The following is a 21,186-nucleotide window of genomic DNA, read 5'->3' on the forward strand; positions in this document are numbered from 1 at the left end:
TCTCCTACTATCTCTGCAAAACTGACCATGTCTAGATTTTGCTGTCATTGCTCACTAGTACTGTAGCAGTACATTGGTAAACCACAAGATAAGTTTGTCTTTCAGATGGGGGGGCATGGCTTTGTTTGCCTATGGGGTTTGCCTTAGATAATCACATCTGATTTTTTTGTGTGTTTTGTCTCCTTTAAAGGTCGTTTATATGCAATGCAAACAGGGATGAAGATTGATAGTAAAACCCCAGAATGCCGTAAATTTTTATCCAAACTTATGGATCAATTGGAAGCTGTAAGTAGAATTCATTGCTCTTCTCTAAAATGATTCATGATGTTACTTTAATTTTTATTTAAGCTTCTGCAAATACTCTCTTTCCTCTGTCATCAGTCATTGATGCAGCTATGCTGTATGCAGGCATATTGTATGAATTTAAGTTGTATGTAATAGATTGGCAGAAGGATTGAAAGGGGGTAAAGCTATATGTGTGTGTATGTTTATGTGTATGCATGCATGCACAAACATAAGTGAAATTTCATACAGCAGACACTTGCCGTAAGGTTTTGTCTAGACAACATGTATGAATAAAGTATTGTAATTCATATTCTTATGTCAAGTCATAATTCATTACAAAATAAATGCAGGGGTTCTAGAAGACTTTATTGATTTGTCTTTGATTCCTTGAAGTTTGTAAGAGTTATTTTCATTGCTATAGGACTGTTTAGCCTAGTCCTTGGTGCTTTTGGAATTTTTTACCTAAACTGTTGTACCCAGAGAGTTTTTTAAAACATTCTTGAAAAGATAAAGATACTTTTGATCATATCCTCTGTTGGAGATTGGGCATTTTACGCTATGAATTTTTGTAAGCCCACTCTTACTAAACAAAGTTAAACAAAGAAAGGTAAAGTCATTGTATAGATGGTAAGTTTAAGTTCTAGGAGTTATTCACAGAATCATTAAGGTTGGAAAAGACTTTTAAGATCATCAAATCCAACCATCAACCCAACACCACCATGCCCACTAAACCATGTCCTGAAGTGCCACATCTACGTGTTTTTTGAACACTTCCAGTGATGGTGACTCCACCACTTCCCTGGGCAGCCTGTTCTAATGTTTGACCACTCTTTCAGTAAAGAAATTTTTCCTAGTATCTAGTCTAAACCTCCCTTGCCACAACTGGAGACCATTTCCTCTCGTTCTGTCACTAGTTACTTGGGAGAAGAGACCAACACCCACCTCACCACAACCCCCTTTCAGGTAGTTGTAGAGAGCGATAAGGTCTCCCCTCAGCCTCCTCTTTTCCAGACTGAACAAACTCAGTTCCCTCAGCCGATCCTCATAACACTTGTGCTCCAGACCTCTCACCAGCTTCGTTGCCCATCTCTGGACACTCATTCATGTTTGTGTGCTGTAGTTTTCAATAGTCTTGAAGGAAGTAGTGTGTGGAAGCAGAAAGTAATGTTGAAAAATGAAACAGCGGTTCTTTTTGTGTTCACTATTAATGATTCCATCCAAAATCTAGCCATAGCTATGCCTGAAGAGTTTGTATGAAACTAGTGCAACAGCCTTCAATTCTTCAGGAAAAAAAAAGAAACACAAACCATCTGTCCTTTATTCATACCTTGTTCTTCTGCTATATTTTGTCCCTGATTTTTTTGGCAATGGAAAATCCACCGTACAGTGTCTTCTTGATGTGTTCTTTCATCAAATTTTAACATCTTTAATGGGTCTGATTTTCATGCTTAAAAGGTAAGAGAGGTGGCAGGAATGATGAGGTTAAAACTCAAAGATTTTCCTCTTTGTTCCCTTTTGTTTCACATTTGGAAACACGAGAAAACCAGCATCTTTCAGCTTCTAGTAAGATTGTCTGTGTGAGAGCCGATGCTCAGGTATTGAAGTTCCTTCTGTGTAGCCAAGTGGTGGAAGGATGGAGAGAGCACTTGTAAGCAGATCTAATACACCATTTTTGGGGCTAGGAAGCTTGGGTATACTGACAAGTTGGACCTCTGTGGCATTTCAGTAGCAGCCATTTCCAGTCTGCCCTTAACCAGCAGGAGGCATGAAAGAGGTGCTGCAGCTAAATGTTTCTCACAGCTTTCTGTGTGTTGCCACAGTTGATTATTTCAGAGGTTAAGACAGAAGCTTACAAATGTTCTTGAACTGTATAGTAGCAAAGAATAAAGCAGTGTGGATATATCTGGAAATTACCACGGGTTCTTTGCAAGCAACTTCATAATATTCCAAATATGTGAATTAACTAAATACAATTCTGTATCCAAAATGCATGTTTGTGTTAGAAATATTTTTACATATGCTTGTGTTATTTTGCTTTTCCAATAGGTGTTTCATTTAAATGCTTTTTGTAAAATTAAACCAAAGTTGCTTGATTTTAGGTTCAAATTATGAATCATCATTTAAAACATCAGTACTGCTATACTGAATCACAGACTGTGTGAAGCGTAATTTCAGAAGTAAACAACTTGGTTAACTTTAATATTTTTAGAAGCGTAGGTAGCTGAGTGTCATTTGTACATTTGGAATCACCTCCATTGAACATCAGATCAAGTATAGTAATAAGTTATTTTCTGAGTCTAAGGTGTATATATATAGGCTGGTGAAATATATATATATATATATATATATATATATATAAAACCAAATAATTTCCTTCCTAAATTAATTTCAGTGTTTCATTTCAGTTACATATCTTGCAACTGCTGTTGTGGTACCAAAACAATACAAATTGTGGTACTCTCACAAGAAAAATGATTACACTTTGTAGAACACAAGTACTTTTTGAAATCTATGTAAAGTATGAGTTCAACAAAAGTCTTCAAATTTAAAGTTCTGTTTGGAAAGTTTATGTTTATATTCATATTATTACTGAAATCAAGTAACTTTTCTGGCAACATTCTATGTATTAAAAAGTTGGCAGCAGTCTAAAAAATATGGAAATGCAGCCTGCATGATTAAATTTTCTTCACACGCACAGTGAAAAATAACTGCCATTCAGAGATTGTTTTTAAATCTTTTGGCAAAGTAAAAGCTGCAGGTTAGTATCATGTGGTGTTCCTGTTTTTGTTCTCTAAGGATAACCTGAGATTTCCTGATGTGCAAACAGTAGCCTATTCAGAAGCTGTAAATCCACCTGTTGTAACTGTTAGAGAGTTATTTGCTTTACTGATTTTTATTAGGAAACCTGAGGATTCTTGTACGCTAACGTCTTTGAAAAGAGGTCTTTGAATTGCAGTACACTGCTTACACTGAAAATTCCAGTAAATCCATAGGTTACTAGACCAGTCAAGATAGGGCTCAGACACTTTGAAAGATGTAATGAACTGCAGTGAAATAACCTTACAAGAGAGAAGACACATGATCACTCTTACCTTTATAAAACATGCATTACTTTATCAATTGAACTGTTGAATCCTGACACAGGCTTCAGAGTACTTGGTCCTTCTGACAGTAAGGGGAAAAATATCTGTAGCTATTCCTTCCCAATATTGTACTTGTGTTTATTTTTAACTTTTTTGTTGGTTGATTGTTTCGGGATTTTTTGGGGAGTATTTTGTTATTGAAGATGATACTCAGAGCTAATTATTCATAATATTTATCCCTCCAAAAGAAGGCGCTTTCTCTTTAGCATGCTACATCTACTGCTTGTTATGTTAGAAGCTGGAGATTTGTAAAATAATTAAAATGTGTGGGTTTTCTTTTTTAAATTTTACTTGGCTTTGTCTAAATCAGCAGCTTGTTCTTGTGTTTGAATTAGATTGTAGAATTGCTAGGGTCTAATAAGGTAATGAATGTATTTTTTTCAACTTTTTTCAGATGAAAAAGCAATTTGGTGATAATGAAGCAATTACTCAGGAAATTGTTGGTTCTGCTCATGTGGAGAATTATGCTTTGAAAATGTTTTTGTATGCAGACAATGAAGACAGAGCTGGGCAATTTCATAAGTAGGTGACAGTCTTTGATTTTGTTATCTGAATTAAGATACTGGTCAGGAAATCTGAATATCCTAACTCTTTAATGTGACTGGAAACAAGAATTGTGCTTTAATATGTTAATTTCTCTTTCAGAAAACTTGATTTATTACTACTTGTATGTCTCTAACTTCAGACATTAACTGGTATCCTCCTTCTTGTGTTCTCTAAGAGATTGCTCACTTACTGGCAAGCCTTCTAAAACCCTGGGCTAATACTGACCTTGACATCGAGCATGTTATAGTTTTTACTGTTCAATGATAATAAAATAGTTGTGATGATACATTATGTGGTTTGATTTACAGTAATTACTACAGCATGTTGATATATTGAACATTCCAACCTAGAAACTAAGTGCAGAACAGATGACCAGCTTTAAAAAAAATACTGAAAACTTTCTGCATAGTAGTCAGGAGACTAACTAATATATTGCTAAATTTAAACATTGTGAAGTAAGTTGTGTAATACAAGATAAAAAGAAAAAAATAGCGATGATTGGCTTGAAATAAGCCAGTATGATCTAAAATGCCAACTTCTGAAATGTGGTCCTGAGAGACTGACATTACAAAGTTAGTGAAATGTTTTCTTTTTTCCAGAAACATGATAAAGTCCTTTTATACTGCAAGTCTCCTGATAGACGTTCTAACAGTATTTGGGGAGCTATCTGAAGAGGTAAGTGTTAGGGATATCAGCGTATTATCTGATTGCTTTTCCTAGCACAGGTGCAAATTACTGTTTTAATTTGTGAATATGAACTTCAGAGAACATAGGTTCTAATTGTGTAGTCAAATACGTGTTACTAAGTCATAAGGAATTGTGCTAAGTATTTCAAATCAATTATATGTGAAATATTAGATAACTGTTATCTGTTAGATGATGCTTCATGACTTAAGTATCGGTTTGAAATGCAAAGTCTGATTATTACTGTGGGACACATAACATTACATTGAGCAAGTACGAATGATTATAGGGAAAAATGATGCAAGATTCCAGGCTTTTTCCACTGTCACTTTTTTCACCCTGCAAGCAAGAAATTTAGTGCTAGTAACTGAGGTGGAATTGTGTACAGTTTTAGTTAGAACAGATGTTTTTGGTTTTGCAATAAACCCTACTTTTAAATGGTGATATCTTAAGTTGGAGGAATATGAATTTACTTCATAAAAAATGGCTTGCTATCTGGCCATTAGGACATGAATGTTTTAATTTAAAATATTATCTACTAAAGTAACTAACACGGTCCTCTTAATGGCAGGTAAGTTTTTTAATCAAACAAGCATTCCAGAATTGGCTGAACAAGATCATGACTACTTTTATTAAGGCACAGCAGAATAATCTCTTGGTCTGTTTTAAAACAAACTTTTCTACTAGGTGCATAGTCAGCTGCTCTCTGTTATTCATGCCCCACGGAAGAATTAATCTCAGATATAGAGGAGCAGGTACTCTTAATACTTGTTCTGAAAATTAAAAGTGAGGTTTTCTTGCTAAATTAACTGAATGAGAAGCTCATTTTGAGAATGTCATGGTATAGTTAAAAACTTGCAGCAAAGAAAAAAAAAAATTAGAGAAAGCTGCTACTGACTCATGAAGATGAGTTTCAAACATTGTTAAATCTTTGAAATACCTGAAAAAATAAGTAAGTAACAGCAATGATGCTAGACAATCTGAGACAAAATCAGCAAGTGTTGGTCATGTAAGTGCTGAATATGTCTCAGGATACCTAAATCCACACAGATAATCTGCAAATATTTTTTTTTCTCACATGCTTGAGTGTTATAGGCTTCCACGCTTACACTAGTAAAAGTGCCTAAGAAACCAAAAGTTCTGCTGCTTTGCAAGGCCCATAAGAAGCCCGTGGTTGTGTTGGTCCCAAACTATTCCATGCCCTGCTTGGAATTCACAGACTTGACATCCTCTATGTAAATTGCTGATCTGATACACGTGCCTAACATGTATGCATATTTGTTCAGTTTAAAATGCAGTTGCTGTGGCTACTTTCATTTGTAAATACTGGAAGGAAGGTAAAAGAATGGTTTTGATAGCGGTGTACTTCTTGTATACTATGACATATGGGAACGTAAGTATACCTATTAAAGACAGGTCTTGCCCAAGAAGAACACTTGGCCAAGTATTCTTGCAAGATTCCACATCTTCCCGAGACTGAGACTATACCAGTCCACAATTTTCATCTAAGAGGTGCAAGTAAGATTGCTCTTTCATGTGTTCTCTTAAAACTGGCTGCTATGCACCCTGACATCCTTTACGATACCAAATAATAATGTCCCTAGAGCCAGAGAGTGAATGCATGTTGAATTGGACTGAAAAGGACGATCATCTTAGATGGTAGGAATCCAGTGCACGGGACAGTGCACTGATTTGGTGACGACTCTGACGAGGTCCTGAAGCAATCCTTCTTGTAGATGGAAAAAATGGTTTTAAATGTCAATGTGGAATGCTAGCAGTGATGTGTTTACTACTGAATGTGAGGTTTTTTTGTTGATGCTGAAAGGACAGAAGTGCTTTGTAATTGGAAAGAAGCAGAATTACCTCATTTTGATTGACTAATCAGTGAAGACTTTGTTAAAAGAGAGTGTGCAAGAAATACAGTAAAAGATTTGCACTTCTCGCTAGGATCATTACATTTCAACAGTTTCCTTATCCAGTATCACATGAAGGAATGATGGGACAAGTATGACAATGTGACTGCCTTAGACTTTTGCAGAAGCTTTTGTTAGCCTGAAGTAAGCTCAGTCTGACACCTGGTTATATATTGTCATCTAACTTTTCTATCCATTCTTATTATTCAGACAGTCTGTGTGTCTTTTCAGTATGTAATTGTCTGCATATGTGTGGAATATCAACTATTAAAAGGCTTTTAAATTAACAGCAGAAGGCATAGAAGGCAGATACTTGACACCTGAAATCAGAGAATGGGTACTGTAAATAATATGTATATTTTTAATTGGCAAGTGGATTGCACAGGAAACAGTGGGTGTTCCATATCAGAAAATTAGAACTAGGCAAAAGGATTTTCTGCAAAATGTGTTTTAGAAGGCACAGCTTATGTCAGATCAGGAAGAAGCTGTGTGATAGTAGTGTTATCTTCATTTATCTTCTAGTAACGTTCATACAGCCTTCCGAAAGGGACAGCAGTGCATATTAAAAACAAACTAAAAGCGACAAAATGTAGGTTCTTAGTTCTGGAATGATAAGCTCTGCCCTTGCGATACAGACTGACACACATCAAACACTCTTTGTTCCCTTCTCCTCTCTCTGTCCAGCATTTTGGTGGGTGCTTTTTTGGCTCATTCTTAAATACGCTTTCCCAGAGGTGCCACCAGCCTGGCTGAGGGGCTCAGCAGTGTCCTGCGCTGGGTCTGCTGGAGCTGGCCGTGTCTGGCAGAGGGCTGCCCTGGCCTCTCCTCACAGATGCCACGCCTGCCACCCCCCTGTTGCCAGCACCTGGGTACAGACACCCGATACAACAGCATCTTCATACTTTACCAAGAAATAATTGCAGTATTAGAACAGAGGGGAGATGTACAAGCTGTTAAATCTTGCATAATGTTCTCTTCTAAAAGCACCATACTGTGGGTGTATATTTCTTCATTTTGTGGCTTCTAGTGTATTTGTGAATGATAAAAGAATTTCATCTATAACACTACCTGGCCAAGAAAGAGTTTTAAAAGGAAGTATTTAACAGAAAGCCATGTTTTCCAATTGTATTTTTCGTTTCTGAGGAATAGTGAATGCATTTTAATAAATCTGTCATCAGGATAGGCTTTTTTCTGGAGAACATTTTATTTGTGAAAATTAGGACTATATCTTTCTCCTGGGCTGTGTGAGCATCCTGGTGGATACCAATGTATTAAACATGAGCAAGGGAGCTTGCTGGAGATATCCATTATACTGTCACTTTCTACCCTGTTCAAGATGGCAGTGAAATAGACTTTGTGAAGTACAATTTTGAATTTCAGTTTATTAATTCTCAAAAACTATGGATGTAATTCAGTCAGGACTTTTAAAGAGAGATTATTCTGTCTACCTCAGTTTCCAAACCACTTTACCTGTGATTGTTACTGTGGAAATCTGAGCTCACCAGTATCTTGCAGGTGATGATGATGATGTGAAACAAGCTATCAACCTGCATTGTTCACTTGGCCAAATTATTCCACTCGTCCGTCCACATGTCTCATCTCTGTTTATATTCAGCCTTGTTCTTTGAAATATATTACTTCATAACTTTCAGAACTGGTTATTTCTCTTACAACTTTTGGCAAAGTAGTTGATTTGCATAATCAGTTTAAGATTTCTTGTAAAAGTCCCAGGAGATAAGAAGTGGCCTATACTCATTTCATGTTTTGACATACTAAAGTTGCACCTAAGAACAGCAAAGTATATTTTTAAAAATGAAACGGAAAAATCTTAAAATAGTTTTTGAAATTAGTAATTTATTTCAATCACTCATGTTTTGTGAAAAGAGGAGTCTGTGAAAACCCAAATAAAATGCTTTTCCTCGATTCCTTTTTCCCAGAATCTGAAAATACTGGAAAATCATGTTGTTGTTTTTTTAAAATACTGAAGCTACTATTAAATTTTTTTCAATTTCAAACTGTTACTTTGCAAATGGAATCAGAAAGGCAAGTAGCAGATTGGCTTCTCACTGCCGTTGCTTCATATTGACACCATTTCAGAAGATGAGAGTTGGCCAAAAATAGTATTGACTGTCAATATAGTAATTTTTTGAGAAGTACTAATATTTTTTCTAGTAACTGAACTATTAAACTTGTGATTAACAGTTTAAAGTTGTTGTTATTGTAACCCCTTGCTCTGCAGGTAGTTTATGTATTGCTAAAGTCCATCTGATTTTTAGCTATGTTGTAAAGATACTAAATCAAAATATTTTATGTCCTAGAATATCCCCCACCCACCACATTAATCTGCAACTACAGCAGCATTTCTGTATTCATGCTTTTAAATACATTTTTAAAATATAAAATAATGTAATTAGAAAAGATTTTATATTATGGATCAGCAGGAGTAGCATTTTAAGTTTCAGATGCTTAAATCTAAGGTAAATAATCATCTTAAGTTTATGGAGACAGGAAGTTTTCTTTATTAGGTCATGTCAGTAATTACTACACTTTGCTCTGTCTTTCACCGTAGATGGTCCTGGTATAGTTTATTTCCTTTTCCTGATGTGCTTCACTAATTGAAGATCTCCACATTTTCCTTTCATGCTGAGCTCCAGTTAGAGCTGTTCTTTTAATATTTTTTTTAATTCACTGATTAATTTCACATATGTTGTTTTTCTTTAAAGGGGTGTCAAATCATAGTAGAGAAAGCCGTTTAGTTTTATAATCTCATGTCAGGGTGGAAAACCTGCTTGTATTTCTCTATTTTGAATGCATTAATTCTCAGAAGTGAGTGGTTAAAATGGCTGGCCTTTTGGCTTCCCCAGAACGCCCAGCACAGGAAGTACGCCAGGTGGAAGGCAGCGTACATTCATAACTGCTTGAAGAATGGAGAGACTCCTCAGCCTGGGCCTATCGGAATGGAAGGAGAGAGCTTTGGTATGTGTTTCCCTTTTCTTTTTAAAAGAGCAGAGGGCTGGGCCAAGACTGAAATGGTGGTGTGCACCATTCTTCAGGGAGCACCCCACAGGATGCTTCCCTGTTTAATGTTCCATTCACAATGGGCTACCTTCTGCTTTTTCTGCTTCTCCTACTGTTATTTTTATTGGACCGTACTATTTTATTGACTTGGTAAATAATTTTTTTGTTTGTTTTTCCTCTGTAGTGAAGATTATTATTTTGAATACAGCTACTCTTTAAGAAGGCATTGTCACTTTCGGGCCAGAACCATGCATTTCTTTAACGCTACCCACAGTCCTTCTTTTAAATCTGTTTCTCTTAAGTTATGAACCCTTTGCCGATTTATCCTCTCTCAGGACTTAAATAGGTGTGAGACAACCCCTTCCTCCCTGTATAATAATGTGGCTTTCAAAATAGGTTTCTGGCCTATTCTTTTTAGATTGGATTTCCTAGAGCTTTCTCATTCATCTCACTTTTCCTTGTATTTTTAGTTACTTCCTGTGTTCTTCTAGCTACCTGATTTTCCTGTACAGGATTCCTCAAAGTTACCTCCTTAATGGTTAGACAAAAAGTGCCAATTTCCAAGGACACTCACTTACTGAATTGAATGTTTACCAGAAGAGGTTGTTTAAAACCTCCCAAACTTATTACTGTTTTCTATTTGATGCATTCAGACCTGTCTAAAATCTGCTGCTAATTTAAAAGTCTTAGTTCTTCAGGAAGAAATGTTAGGGGCATCCAAACCTTTCTTATTTAGAGCTTTGTTAAGGCAGACACCAGCACTGTGAGCATGCAAGCTAGCCTCACCATGAAGTAACAGAACACACACTAAGGAGACTCTGTCTTACAAGAGCACATCCTAACCTGTTCTGAGAGAGGCAGCTATATTCTCTTATGCCATTATTTCTATTTTTACTAAAAATAACTAAACCATCAAAACAGTGCTGCCATATTAGTTCTACACTTTGTAATGTCAACCTATTGCTGAAGTATAGATCCAGAGGCTTCACAGATACACAAGAGAATGAAATTACTTAAAAAACTCTTTTGTTAAACTGCTGAAACAGGTAATAGTATTACTGTTCTTTGTGTAAACTGACCATGCTTTTCAATTATTGATAAAAGCAAAATACATGCCAAAAAGTATGCATTTCTGAAATACATCAAAATACAATTAGTATGTAGTTGTTAAATTAACTTTCACTATACTTTCACCCATTTACTTTTCCATTTTTGCTGTTTGCCATTTTTCTATGCTTAATGCTTTATGAATGTTTAATTCTTTTTGCGTTTCACTAGTTGCTTTTGATAGCAATCAATTTCATTAATAAGGGGTTTCTTCGTTTTCCTCCCCAGTCAACACAGAAGCTTGAAATACAAAATTTATATGTGGATCTCTTACAGAAATAGGATGTCTTTGGAATGGATATTTTCATTATGCGAATTAATTCAGACTAATTCTGCACAAATGACAATAACCTCTATGTATAATTCTTCACATATCTAATGAAACGACTAAGAACATTAAATGATTTGAAACTTTCCTCTGAGCTAGTTAGCATACAAGACTTTGTGGCTTGAATAAATGTCACAAGTTGATGCTCATTTATCTCTTAACTTAAGCTTGAATTTAATAAATTTTTTTATAAAAAGAATCAATAAACAAATCTACAGTACAAAAGAGGTAATTGTAGAGGTGGCTACATAAAGTTTTATGATCATATGTATTAATATATACGATCCGTATATTTATACACACACGCATACACAAATCTTTATTTGTTTGTTTCCATTCATTTGTTTGGAGTCTGTTCCTGAGTCTTCAGTGGAAATTTTGAAGTCTGAACCTGTAATTTCAAATATGTTACAAATAGGCTTGTAATTTTCTGCACATTGGTTTTAAACATGTCAAAACATTAGAAAACTGATTTCTCTTCTGGTTCTCAATCTTTTCATCATGCAATCTCATATTTTGAAGCTTCTTTCCTGTTCATCTGTGAAGAAAGAGGAGGATGGGCATGACGTACTATTTATAGGAAGATTAAACTGGTGATCCTTCCAGTAAGGTATAGCATCCTACTCCACTTGGCAACCACTAGCTGATTCTTTAGCAGAAGACAAATGTACAGCAAAAGATAAAAAGTGACAAAGTAGCGTGAATAGAAACTGTCTAGCTTACCACCTTTATCAGACAGTGAGCAAAGTGTAAGGAAGTAGAAGATAGGCAGTCTTAGTCACTCCTTCCAAGCCCACCTTTGTTAGAAAGTAGTATATTGCTTGAATTATGAGAATTTTCTATTGTCTTCTGAATGTGAACTGGAGAACATGGCATACAAGGTGAAGTCGAGTGCATCTAGAGAGAGTTCTTACTGCTGTCTTAAAGTACCTAATGGGAGAGTGTAGAGAAGATCTAAGCCAGAACCTTCTTGGATGAGCCTAGTGATAGGCCAACAGGCAATGGACACGGGTTGCAACAAGGAAAATGTGAATTAATTATTAGGAAAAAAAATATTGATCATGAATGTGGTCAGATATTGAAAAGAGTGTCCAGGAGAGTTCATGGGATCTCCATCCTTGAAAATACTCAAAACCCAGCTGGACACAGTCCTGGGCAACTAGCTCTAGCTGACCCTGCTTGAAGAGGGGGTTTACACTAGATAATCTCAAGAGGTCCCTTCCAACCTCAGCCATTCTGTGACTGAGCAGCATGATGTCTGTTAGCACTACTATGAGCGAGGAATTGGACCAGGTAACCTTCAAGGGATCCTTCAACCTTTTTATGATTCTTTAAAAAAATCATTCAGTTGTATATCGAAAAGGGAAGCAATGGGTGCAAAGGGGAGAGGGCCAGATAGAGGTGCCAAAATTTAGCCAAAAAAGTGTGGAAAGTGGCTCTCCACAGTGTAATCTCTTATCATTTATATCTTCTGGGCACTGTCACAGTTTAAAAAAAAAAAAAAAAAACATCATCACCTTTTTTTTTTTTTTATGAGAATGTGAACCAAGCATCTATCCCTGTTTATTGTTAGCCTTTATTTTGTTAAAAGTAAACAGAAGTGTATAAAAGCCTGGGTGCCAATTATAATTTCTTTGCAGTTTCCTGATAAAATGTGTTTGGCTATTAATAATTTAGAAACACTGCAATATAAGTAAATTCAAATATTTGTGAACAAATAATGAGTATGAGACAATTTGATTTCCAAGCTACCTGTTTATTCTTGTTATTACGCTTTCCTTACCTAAAGATGCCCTACAGACTTAAACACTGGAATGGCTATCTTACCCACTGAAATATGCTCCAAATTATGCACAGCTATATTTGAAGTGAAGTATTAGCAAACTAATTTCTTTTTCAATATACAGTCTTTTTCAAGGCAGTTTGCTTAACTGTTGGTGCAGCTGTAGCTAGAGAGACTTATGATGCAACTTCAGCTGCAAACATTACCACATCTTTGTAAGTGAAAGTACACCAGTTTGATAATTTAATGGAGAAAACAACATGTGGGAAAAATCTTTTGTTAGAGTGAATGTAATGAATAGCCCAGTTAAATATTTCTAGCTTTAAATGAGTGCTCTTTAGTGGTCTGGCTTTTAGTGTGGTAATGTTTACAAAGCTCACCTGATTACATGAAATTAATTATGAATTCTAAACAATTGCAAAAATACAATTTCTAAGCAAAGATTACAGAGCTTTTGCTAAAAATCTGTGTATGCAGCTCGTGTAGAAACAATAATTGTTCCTCAGCAGCAAAAAATAGGCTCTTTCTTTATTTTATTAAAGTGGAAGCAAAGGTAACTGACTTGCTCAAAGCTGCAAAAGAAACTGTGGTAGGACGGAAAGTAGAATACAGAATTTACTCAAATCCTTACTGTTCATTGCAAGTTCATTACAAGTGGTAGTGTGAATAGGTGAAGACTTGAAAGTTATGTCTACGTGCAGATTAAAAGGGCCACAAATGCTGAGTGAGCCAAAATTTTAACATCCCTATTGATAGGGAGCCTGCAATATCTATAATTTGGCAATATCTTTTTATTTGTTGAATTGTATTTCATGTAGTAAGAAAATTTCTCACAGCCTTTTATTTTCTGAAAAATGAAATGAAAAATACTTTTTGACGTTTATTTTTGGAAATTAACTCTGTAGCGTAGGTGTCCATAATGCTTTGCACAACCAAGACAAAAATCTTATGCAAATTAATTTTTATTAGAAGAATCGGTAAAAAAAAAAAGTGTCAATTCTTGCTTTGTGCATCATAAGAAGAAAAGCAGCACTGTTTGAATGTACAACTGGACCTTCCCCATTCCTTTCTGCTTGCTCATTTTCTTCCTCCCTTTGCAAGTGGAAAAAGTCTGTTTAAACACAGTGAAACTAGGTCTCTGTAGCTTGACAAATTACCATTTTTTTCCAAAGTGTTATTTTCTTTGTGATTCTTGAAAACCATACTGTAACTCTTGGAGATGTTTTTACAGTAACATAGGCAGGCTTTATGCAGTTCTGCTGCTGGATTTATGGATGCTTTTGTCAGAATGCTACCATGGAAACCTTAAAATGACATCCTTGATTTAAATGCAGTTGGAATACGAGTCATAGAGTACACATAAAGGTCACTTAGCAGTAGCCCTAGATCATCGAACAAGATTTTATACTAATGGAAAAAAATTAAAAGTGCAATTTCAAATATGAAAAAGTTCCTAAATTGTCGCAGTATAGCCGTAATAAAATATATTAAATGTCACCACTTTCATTGCGATATGTAATACGTATTCTACATTTGTATTGCAGAATTTCAGGAAGCCTGTGTAGTCCCAACTAGTAGAAAGGAGAGCTGATGGATTTTGGGGTCCATTTCTCAATGTTGTGGGGGGAGCAGTTGTTTCAGTAGAACCTTGCATTATGGATCTTTTACCAGCATCTCCAGCTAGAGAAAAACAATACAGCAGAATGAGGAAAGAAAATATTTTAAAATTAAAATTCATAGATGATGGCAAAAGTATTAGCTTTTTAATTCTCTGGACTCCTTAAAAATGAAAATTTTGCTAGTTTTAAATTTAGTGCTCTGGGCTGCTGATGTCAAATCATAATCAGTGCTTCCCTCACTAGACAAGAGAATGCCATTAAGCCTTGAGAATCCTCTATTTATATGGAAGTATCTTTGGACTGTTGCTTATGGGGCCAGGGGTATTTGCCTTATTCCACTAAGACTTGCCTTCAATAAATAAATAATAATTTTAAACCCCCAAATAAACAGTCTGGGTATACTGTAGCTCTGAGCAAAATCTAAAGAACATATGGATTCATTATGCTGGGATCCAAGCACAAAGGCTGATGACGTTCCAAGATGAGAAACTCAGCTGGAGATGAAACTGAATGTGAAACAATGGAGTCACTGTTTCACAGCCTAGTATTTCAGGATCTTCAAGCAAATCGCGAGGAACTTTAAATTCTAGGTTATTACTGTTTTATGATAAATTAATTCTCTAATTTTCCTGGTGTTCACTCCCATTCCCTGGAAAAGATTTATTTTTCAATAATGTTATGGATGTTCTAACCACAGAACTTAAGAACAGTTTGTTGAGTTAAATGTTCTTTTGCAGCAGCCTGAAATCCTTCTATTTAGTACTACTGTTAAAGCTCTTCACGAATACTCCAAGCACATATCTCAAAATGGTTCTAATACTTTACTCTTTGATGAAGAGTATTTTAAATATTTACTTTGCAGAAAGAATAGTTACAGTGCTTTGATGACATTTGGGCAGTTTAAACACCTAAGAAGAGTTAATTTAAACAAAGCTACTTTTATGTTTAATACAGTTTAACATTTGCCGATTGCATAATGAGGAAATCAAACAGTTGAACTTGTTCTCTTGATACATATGCCTGAATAAAAAATACATCACCCTTTTGTGAATTTGCCTCTTACAGGCACTGTTACTAAGGGTGGTTAGCACTTCTAAGACTTTTTTTTCCTTACTTTTTTTGTTGGTAACATTGCCAGACTTTAACTATTTGAGTTCATCTCTTCTGTGGCCAGTGTTGCCTACAGCATTGCACTTTTACGGCAGTGACTAGAGACCATGAAATACACAGTGAGGAAGTTTGAAGCTGAAACTGGGAATGTCTTGGAGAGAAGACTGGGGGGTAGCGCAAGACAGACACGAGTATGGGGCACAGGGTGGCAGATATGGGATATGAAGTCCTGGTGCAGAGAGAGAGAAATCAGAATGGGGCTGAAGAGCCAGATAAGGGCAACAGGAAGCTGCAGGGGGCAGAAAAAAAGGAAAAAATGCATTAATGCTTTAAGTCTGGGCAAGAACTTAGAGGTAATGTCTCTTGGTTGAAGTACTGAGTACAACGAAAGCATGTTTTCTCCCACTCCCTCATTCTCAAAAGTGGCTTCGTAATTTTTACAACAGCTTTCCCAAAATACTAGCTTCGTGCAGATACCTGACATGGAAAATCCAACTCAATGGCTACAATTTGATCAAGCTATAAATAATTGGTAACAGTGATACAAACTTGGGCAGCCTTACCTTCAGACAGCATGAGTTGTTGTGTGTAACTATTTCATTAATCTTACCTAGAGTGAGTCTCTGGGATTTTGTTAAACTAAATACTATTTTCTGAAACTGGTTTAAAATAATTTTTTTAGTTAACACAAAAAGCGGAAAACTATAGCATTCAACCAATGGCTTATTCCTATCACTATGTTATTATTGAAAAGGAAGCATATTTGGTGTTTACTTTTGAATCTCACCTTTTGTTTGGCAGTTTTAACACGTATAATTTTCCTTCTATGCATGTTAGCCACATGATAGTGCAGTATGAGTTACTAGCAAAAAATACAGCAAAGGGAAAATCTGGCACTTTGAGATATCCTTTGCCTTCCAGAAATCTGCCAGATGTTTATTTGCATATGTCAGAAATAGCTTCTTAAAACCACAGCCTGAAATACTGGTTGCAGCAAGTGAAAATAAAAGAGTAACATACAAAAATCTTACCATGTTCTGTGTTTTTATGTTAAATGCTGCTAGCAGTGCTTGACAGATCTGACAGAACTCTGCTTCTAGGTTTCTTTGCCTTTTAATACTTCTAAATAAAGATTCTTGGTGTTAGACTGTGGATTTGGGGGATTTGTGAATTTATTAGTACTTGGATGTTCTGAATGAAAGTAAACTACTACAACTTTGCGATAGAAAACAAAAATATATTCTTTAACTGTGTATTTATTTAAGTCCAGTAAAAATATCCTAATGACAATACTATTGATTTTACTCCACATTATAGCCTTTTATTGTAGTAAATATTATTGTGAATTGGAAGTAAAGGTAGTGCCTGAACTGCTTCTGGGAGGAAACAGACCTTACGTGGGAAAAAATTCTGATATTTGTAATAGTAGACTGTTTAATTACTAAGAAGTAGAGGTGTTTGCATAACACAGTCTTGTATAGCTGAAGATCAGTGTGGATTTCATAAAGAAAAAACATCTCTCTTGCCATCTCTAGACACATACAAGTTTTGTGCTCCCATATTCGTTTTGCTCCCTTTAAAGAACTGGCTGTTAACAAAGCCATTCCCCAAACTGTGCTCGTTCCACCTGACGTTATTGATACAGATGAGCACACAGAGTAAAAGAAAATTAGCTTTTTTAAATTGAACTGAATTCAAATTAAGGGGCAGAAATCAACCATATTCTAAATTAACTGGGTCATTAGAATAATAAGATTGGACCATAAGCCTTCTAAGCAACATTGAACAAACTAGACCAGAACCTTAAGAACATGACTAGATTGAAAAATAATATAGATGTTCTTTTTACATGCTATGGGATATATTGAACCTCATTATTCTTACTGTGGATTATGTACTTTAACTGTTCTAGATACAGTTATGGCTCAGCTAAGTTGCATTGTGTTTTCTTGTTTGGTGTTACTTTCCAAAAGTTCCTCTTTTTTGTTATTTGTTTGTGGTTTGTTTAATTGACGTGAGGTGGAAGGATTGGCACTGTTTGTCTTTTTACAGAGAGTTTGTAAGGCAAATACAGTTTTCCATATTTTGGTTCATGTCTATATTAAAATACAGGTTACTGCCTATTTGTAGTACCTTGTTCAACTCCTGTGGATGCAGTACATGGAAGTAGAAGGGATTGTACTAATGAAACAAATTGCTAATATTCAGACCACTAATGAGGTGATCATTCAATTTAAACAGAAGAGATATTTGAAAATACGTATGTTTTCTAGATCTTTATCCTTTGTTATTGTTGCTTTTTTACTTTGTCAAATCAGCTGTAGGTAGTTTGGGTTAATAAATGTTTTATGTCACACTGTGGTGGCAATTTTTCTACTAACAAAAGTTTGAAAGGAGGTTTTAAAACAAAGCCTAAGTTTTCAAGTGTTTGTATAGAAGAGTTGCAGTGATTCCTATTTTGTGTCATCTTAGCAGATGTTGAAAGGGAAGAAGCAGGGTCATCTTCTCTCCATAGTGGAACAACTCAACCAACATCATCATCTACGTATGAAGCTAACAACATACCAACTAGTAATTACACTGGCATACATATACCACCAGGTGCCCATGCACCAGCCAACACTCCAGCTGAATTACCTCATAACACAGGTATGTTGGAATCACACCCAAAAAATTCATGCCTTTATTGAGAGGTGAATTCTAGCCCTCTTTCCATTAAATATAAAGTAAAATAATTATGTATTCTATGGCAGAAGCAACTTCATAAATTAACATTGTAAAAATACCATTGGAAATATTTTTTTGTGTTTTTATGGTTTTTAGAATACATAATTCATATTTTGGAGCATTTTGCCAGAAGAGATATATGGACTGAAGGCATGAGTGTTTCTGCAGACAGAATGTTTTTTTCTTCTCAAATCTTTCACTTGATAGATGAAATTATATTACTTCATCTCATATTTAGCTTACCGTGTGCCGATAGACTGCTGTTCTTTATGTGGGAACATATCCAACATAGTGTTGAAACTGTTACAACACTATAACAGTCGCGCGTGATGCACCATTCATACTTTTCTTCTATTTGGTTTATGCTCCTTTTCCTGTGCAAGTACTTTAGTGTGATTGACCTCAAACAATATTATTAATGGAAATTTTGTCCCTTTTGCTAAACATACTGGCTCCTACATCCTTATTCTGTGTCATTTTTGGACCAAAACCAAGTTCGTAAAAACACAAAGGTCTTCTCAGTTGCTGTATTTAAAAAAAAAAAAAAAAAGTTGTATTAAATGATTTGTGAATACAACTTTTTCACCTCATGTTACCTTTTTATAATGATGTTTAATAAGACTAAAAAACTAAAACCTCTTTATTTCAATTCTGATGATAATTTGATTGTTCAGATACATTTTTGTATTACAAAACATATGAGATATTTTTGTCACAGCTCCTCCTTTTCTTTCACTTTCTCATTTTTAAAATGCTTCGACCCTATGAAAAGTTCAGGATGCTCTTTTTTTCAGCTTTATCAAAGGGAAATCCTTCAGATAGGTGGGGTTTTTTGCGTCTGGGAGGGGGAGACTGTTGTTTTTACATTCAGCCTGGGTAAATGTTCAGCTCTTTGTTTTTACCAGATTTGAAAATGATGAATTTTCATTATATTTTCATTATTATTCATGTATTCAAATATGTGAATTCCTTGCATTACATAGTTTTAACCCCATCAGTCACTCCATGAAATAAAAGATAATTTAGAAAAGTGATTATACCATCTTCCTACGTAGAAGATGTTGTAGAAATAACTTTATGTTAGTCTGGTGTGTTCTGGACATACTGCAAAAATATAGTTTTGGATCAATGCAAATGTGAGTGTCTAAAATACGAACACAGATACAAGAACGCTTCACAGCATAAAGTGCTGTTTCTTCTTCTAGCATCACGATTTCCCTTCTAAATCTAGCTAGCCTTTTTTATTCTCAGCAATTGTTTTCAAAGGAATGAGGAAGGAGATAGTTTTCAGGTGTGAGATGGCAGGCATAAGGCTTTAAAAATACAATAATGGTGACTCTCTCTGATATTAAAAGGTAGAAATTAGATTTCAAATACTAAAGTTTACTCCTACTCTTCTTTAGCAGGTTTTCCTCAATACTCTAGGGTAACCAGTGTCTTTTGGACTAGTATTTTTTATTTTTTGTAATGTTTGAAATTAAATTTCTGTGTAATATGGTACTGATTACATGAATGACAGCCTGTAAATTCTTCTGTATTATTTTATAAAACATTCATGGTCTGAAGTGAGTGTCTTAAAATTATTTGTTACAAACTTTCAGAATTGGGAAGCTATCAGCTGCTTAATTTAAAAATCATTGAGTCATTAGGTTTACCTGTTTTATTTGCTTATTTTGTCTGCTTAGTTTTAAAGTCTATAAATAAAAATAACCCAAGTCCAATTTTATACATTGATTTGCAGGAGTGACAAGTAACACCATTCAGCCTGCTCCTCAGAATATTCCTCTAGTCGATCCTTCCCTTTACAGTGCTCAGTCTGCAGGTAAGGCATTTATATTGTCTGTACATGGACCCGCTGTGTCCTGTATGTCTCCCTTGCACTGAAGGAAGAAGTTTGAGAAATAATGTTGTCATTATCTGAATGCTACTAATTCAGAAATTTTAAAAAGAATGGACATTATCTAGACATTGTGTTGCTGAGTGTTTAATAGTTTCTGAAAGCTTTGCTACAGTGTATGGTTGGTGTTGTCTATCACACTTTTTCGAACCCATGAGCTAGCATTGTGTTAGGCTTTTTATTATTTATGTTGTTACTTCTCGGATGAGGTTCTGATATACTTAGCAAAACCTATATTCCTGATAGCCTTGCTAAATTATATTTTTGGTAATTAATACATATTCCCTTTACTTAAAATTTCTTCTACAGGATCAGTACGTACATTATTTATTCACTTAAATAATCAGGACATTCCAGTGGTGTTTTCTGCTGCAGCATAATTGTTATATGTGGTTCTTGATTATAAGTAGTACCTGTACTAAATGAAATAATTTATAAGGAACTGCTAATGATGTCGTTTTGATGTACTGTTTAATCAAGGCTTTTATCTTTTAAAACACCGTCTATCTTTGATGTTAAAATCACTGATAACCTATATTACATGTATTTTATGTCTGCTTGCATATATCATGCTTTGAAGTGCACACATAAATGCTAACCTTAGGGAAACCATGGCCTGTGAAAGAGTAGGGATCATCCTAGATTCCAATTTGAACACTGATGTACATTTGGACAAATTATTGTTTTCTAGGAATTTTTCTGTCCATAGAATAGAAATAATAAAAATATACGTTACATCTGTTTGTAATAATCAGATTTTTGTTGGCAATATAACATGGATGTTGAGTGAGGAGGAGGCCTAGAAGTCCTGCTATGAAATATGTTCACATTCTACCCTGCCGTTTATCCTCACTAGGGAAAGCTGATAGTATATGTAATTGATGTTTTAAGTTCCAGTACTACGTACAGTCAAATGTTGCCTGTTTGGATAGGTATGTTCTTGTATATCATAACTTAAAATATTCTAGTTTGTTATGTTGTTGAAGAGGGTGTCTATGTTAAAATACCAGCTTTACTGAAAAAGCA

The 21,186-nt window shown here is 35.2% G+C and overlaps 1 protein-coding gene across 2 annotated transcripts in view; it reads left to right on the forward strand.

Moving 5' to 3' along the window:
* The window catches only part of VTA1 (vesicle trafficking 1), a gene marked incomplete at both ends in the record, with an annotated part of 41,166 nt that overhangs the window by 14,134 nt on the left and 5,846 nt on the right, over window positions 1–21,186 (forward strand). The window contains 6 exons of one of the 2 annotated variants that reach the window (XM_081998460.1): window positions 191–285; window positions 3,823–3,950; window positions 4,574–4,649; window positions 9,436–9,547; window positions 18,012–18,185; window positions 20,005–20,085. In XM_081998460.1, coding sequence (XP_081854586.1) covers window positions 191–285; window positions 3,823–3,950; window positions 4,574–4,649; window positions 9,436–9,547; window positions 18,012–18,185; window positions 20,005–20,085 — 666 coding nt within the window. The remainder of the gene's footprint in view (window positions 1–190; window positions 286–3,822; window positions 3,951–4,573; window positions 4,650–9,435; window positions 9,548–18,011; window positions 18,186–20,004; window positions 20,086–21,186) is intronic. The other variant, XM_081998461.1, reaches the window with a different exon arrangement.

Source organism: Phaethon aethereus, assembly GCF_964289735.1.
Source record: "Phaethon aethereus genome assembly, chromosome: 3".
In the NCBI taxonomy this organism is placed as follows: Eukaryota; Metazoa; Chordata; class Aves; order Phaethontiformes; family Phaethontidae; genus Phaethon; species Phaethon aethereus.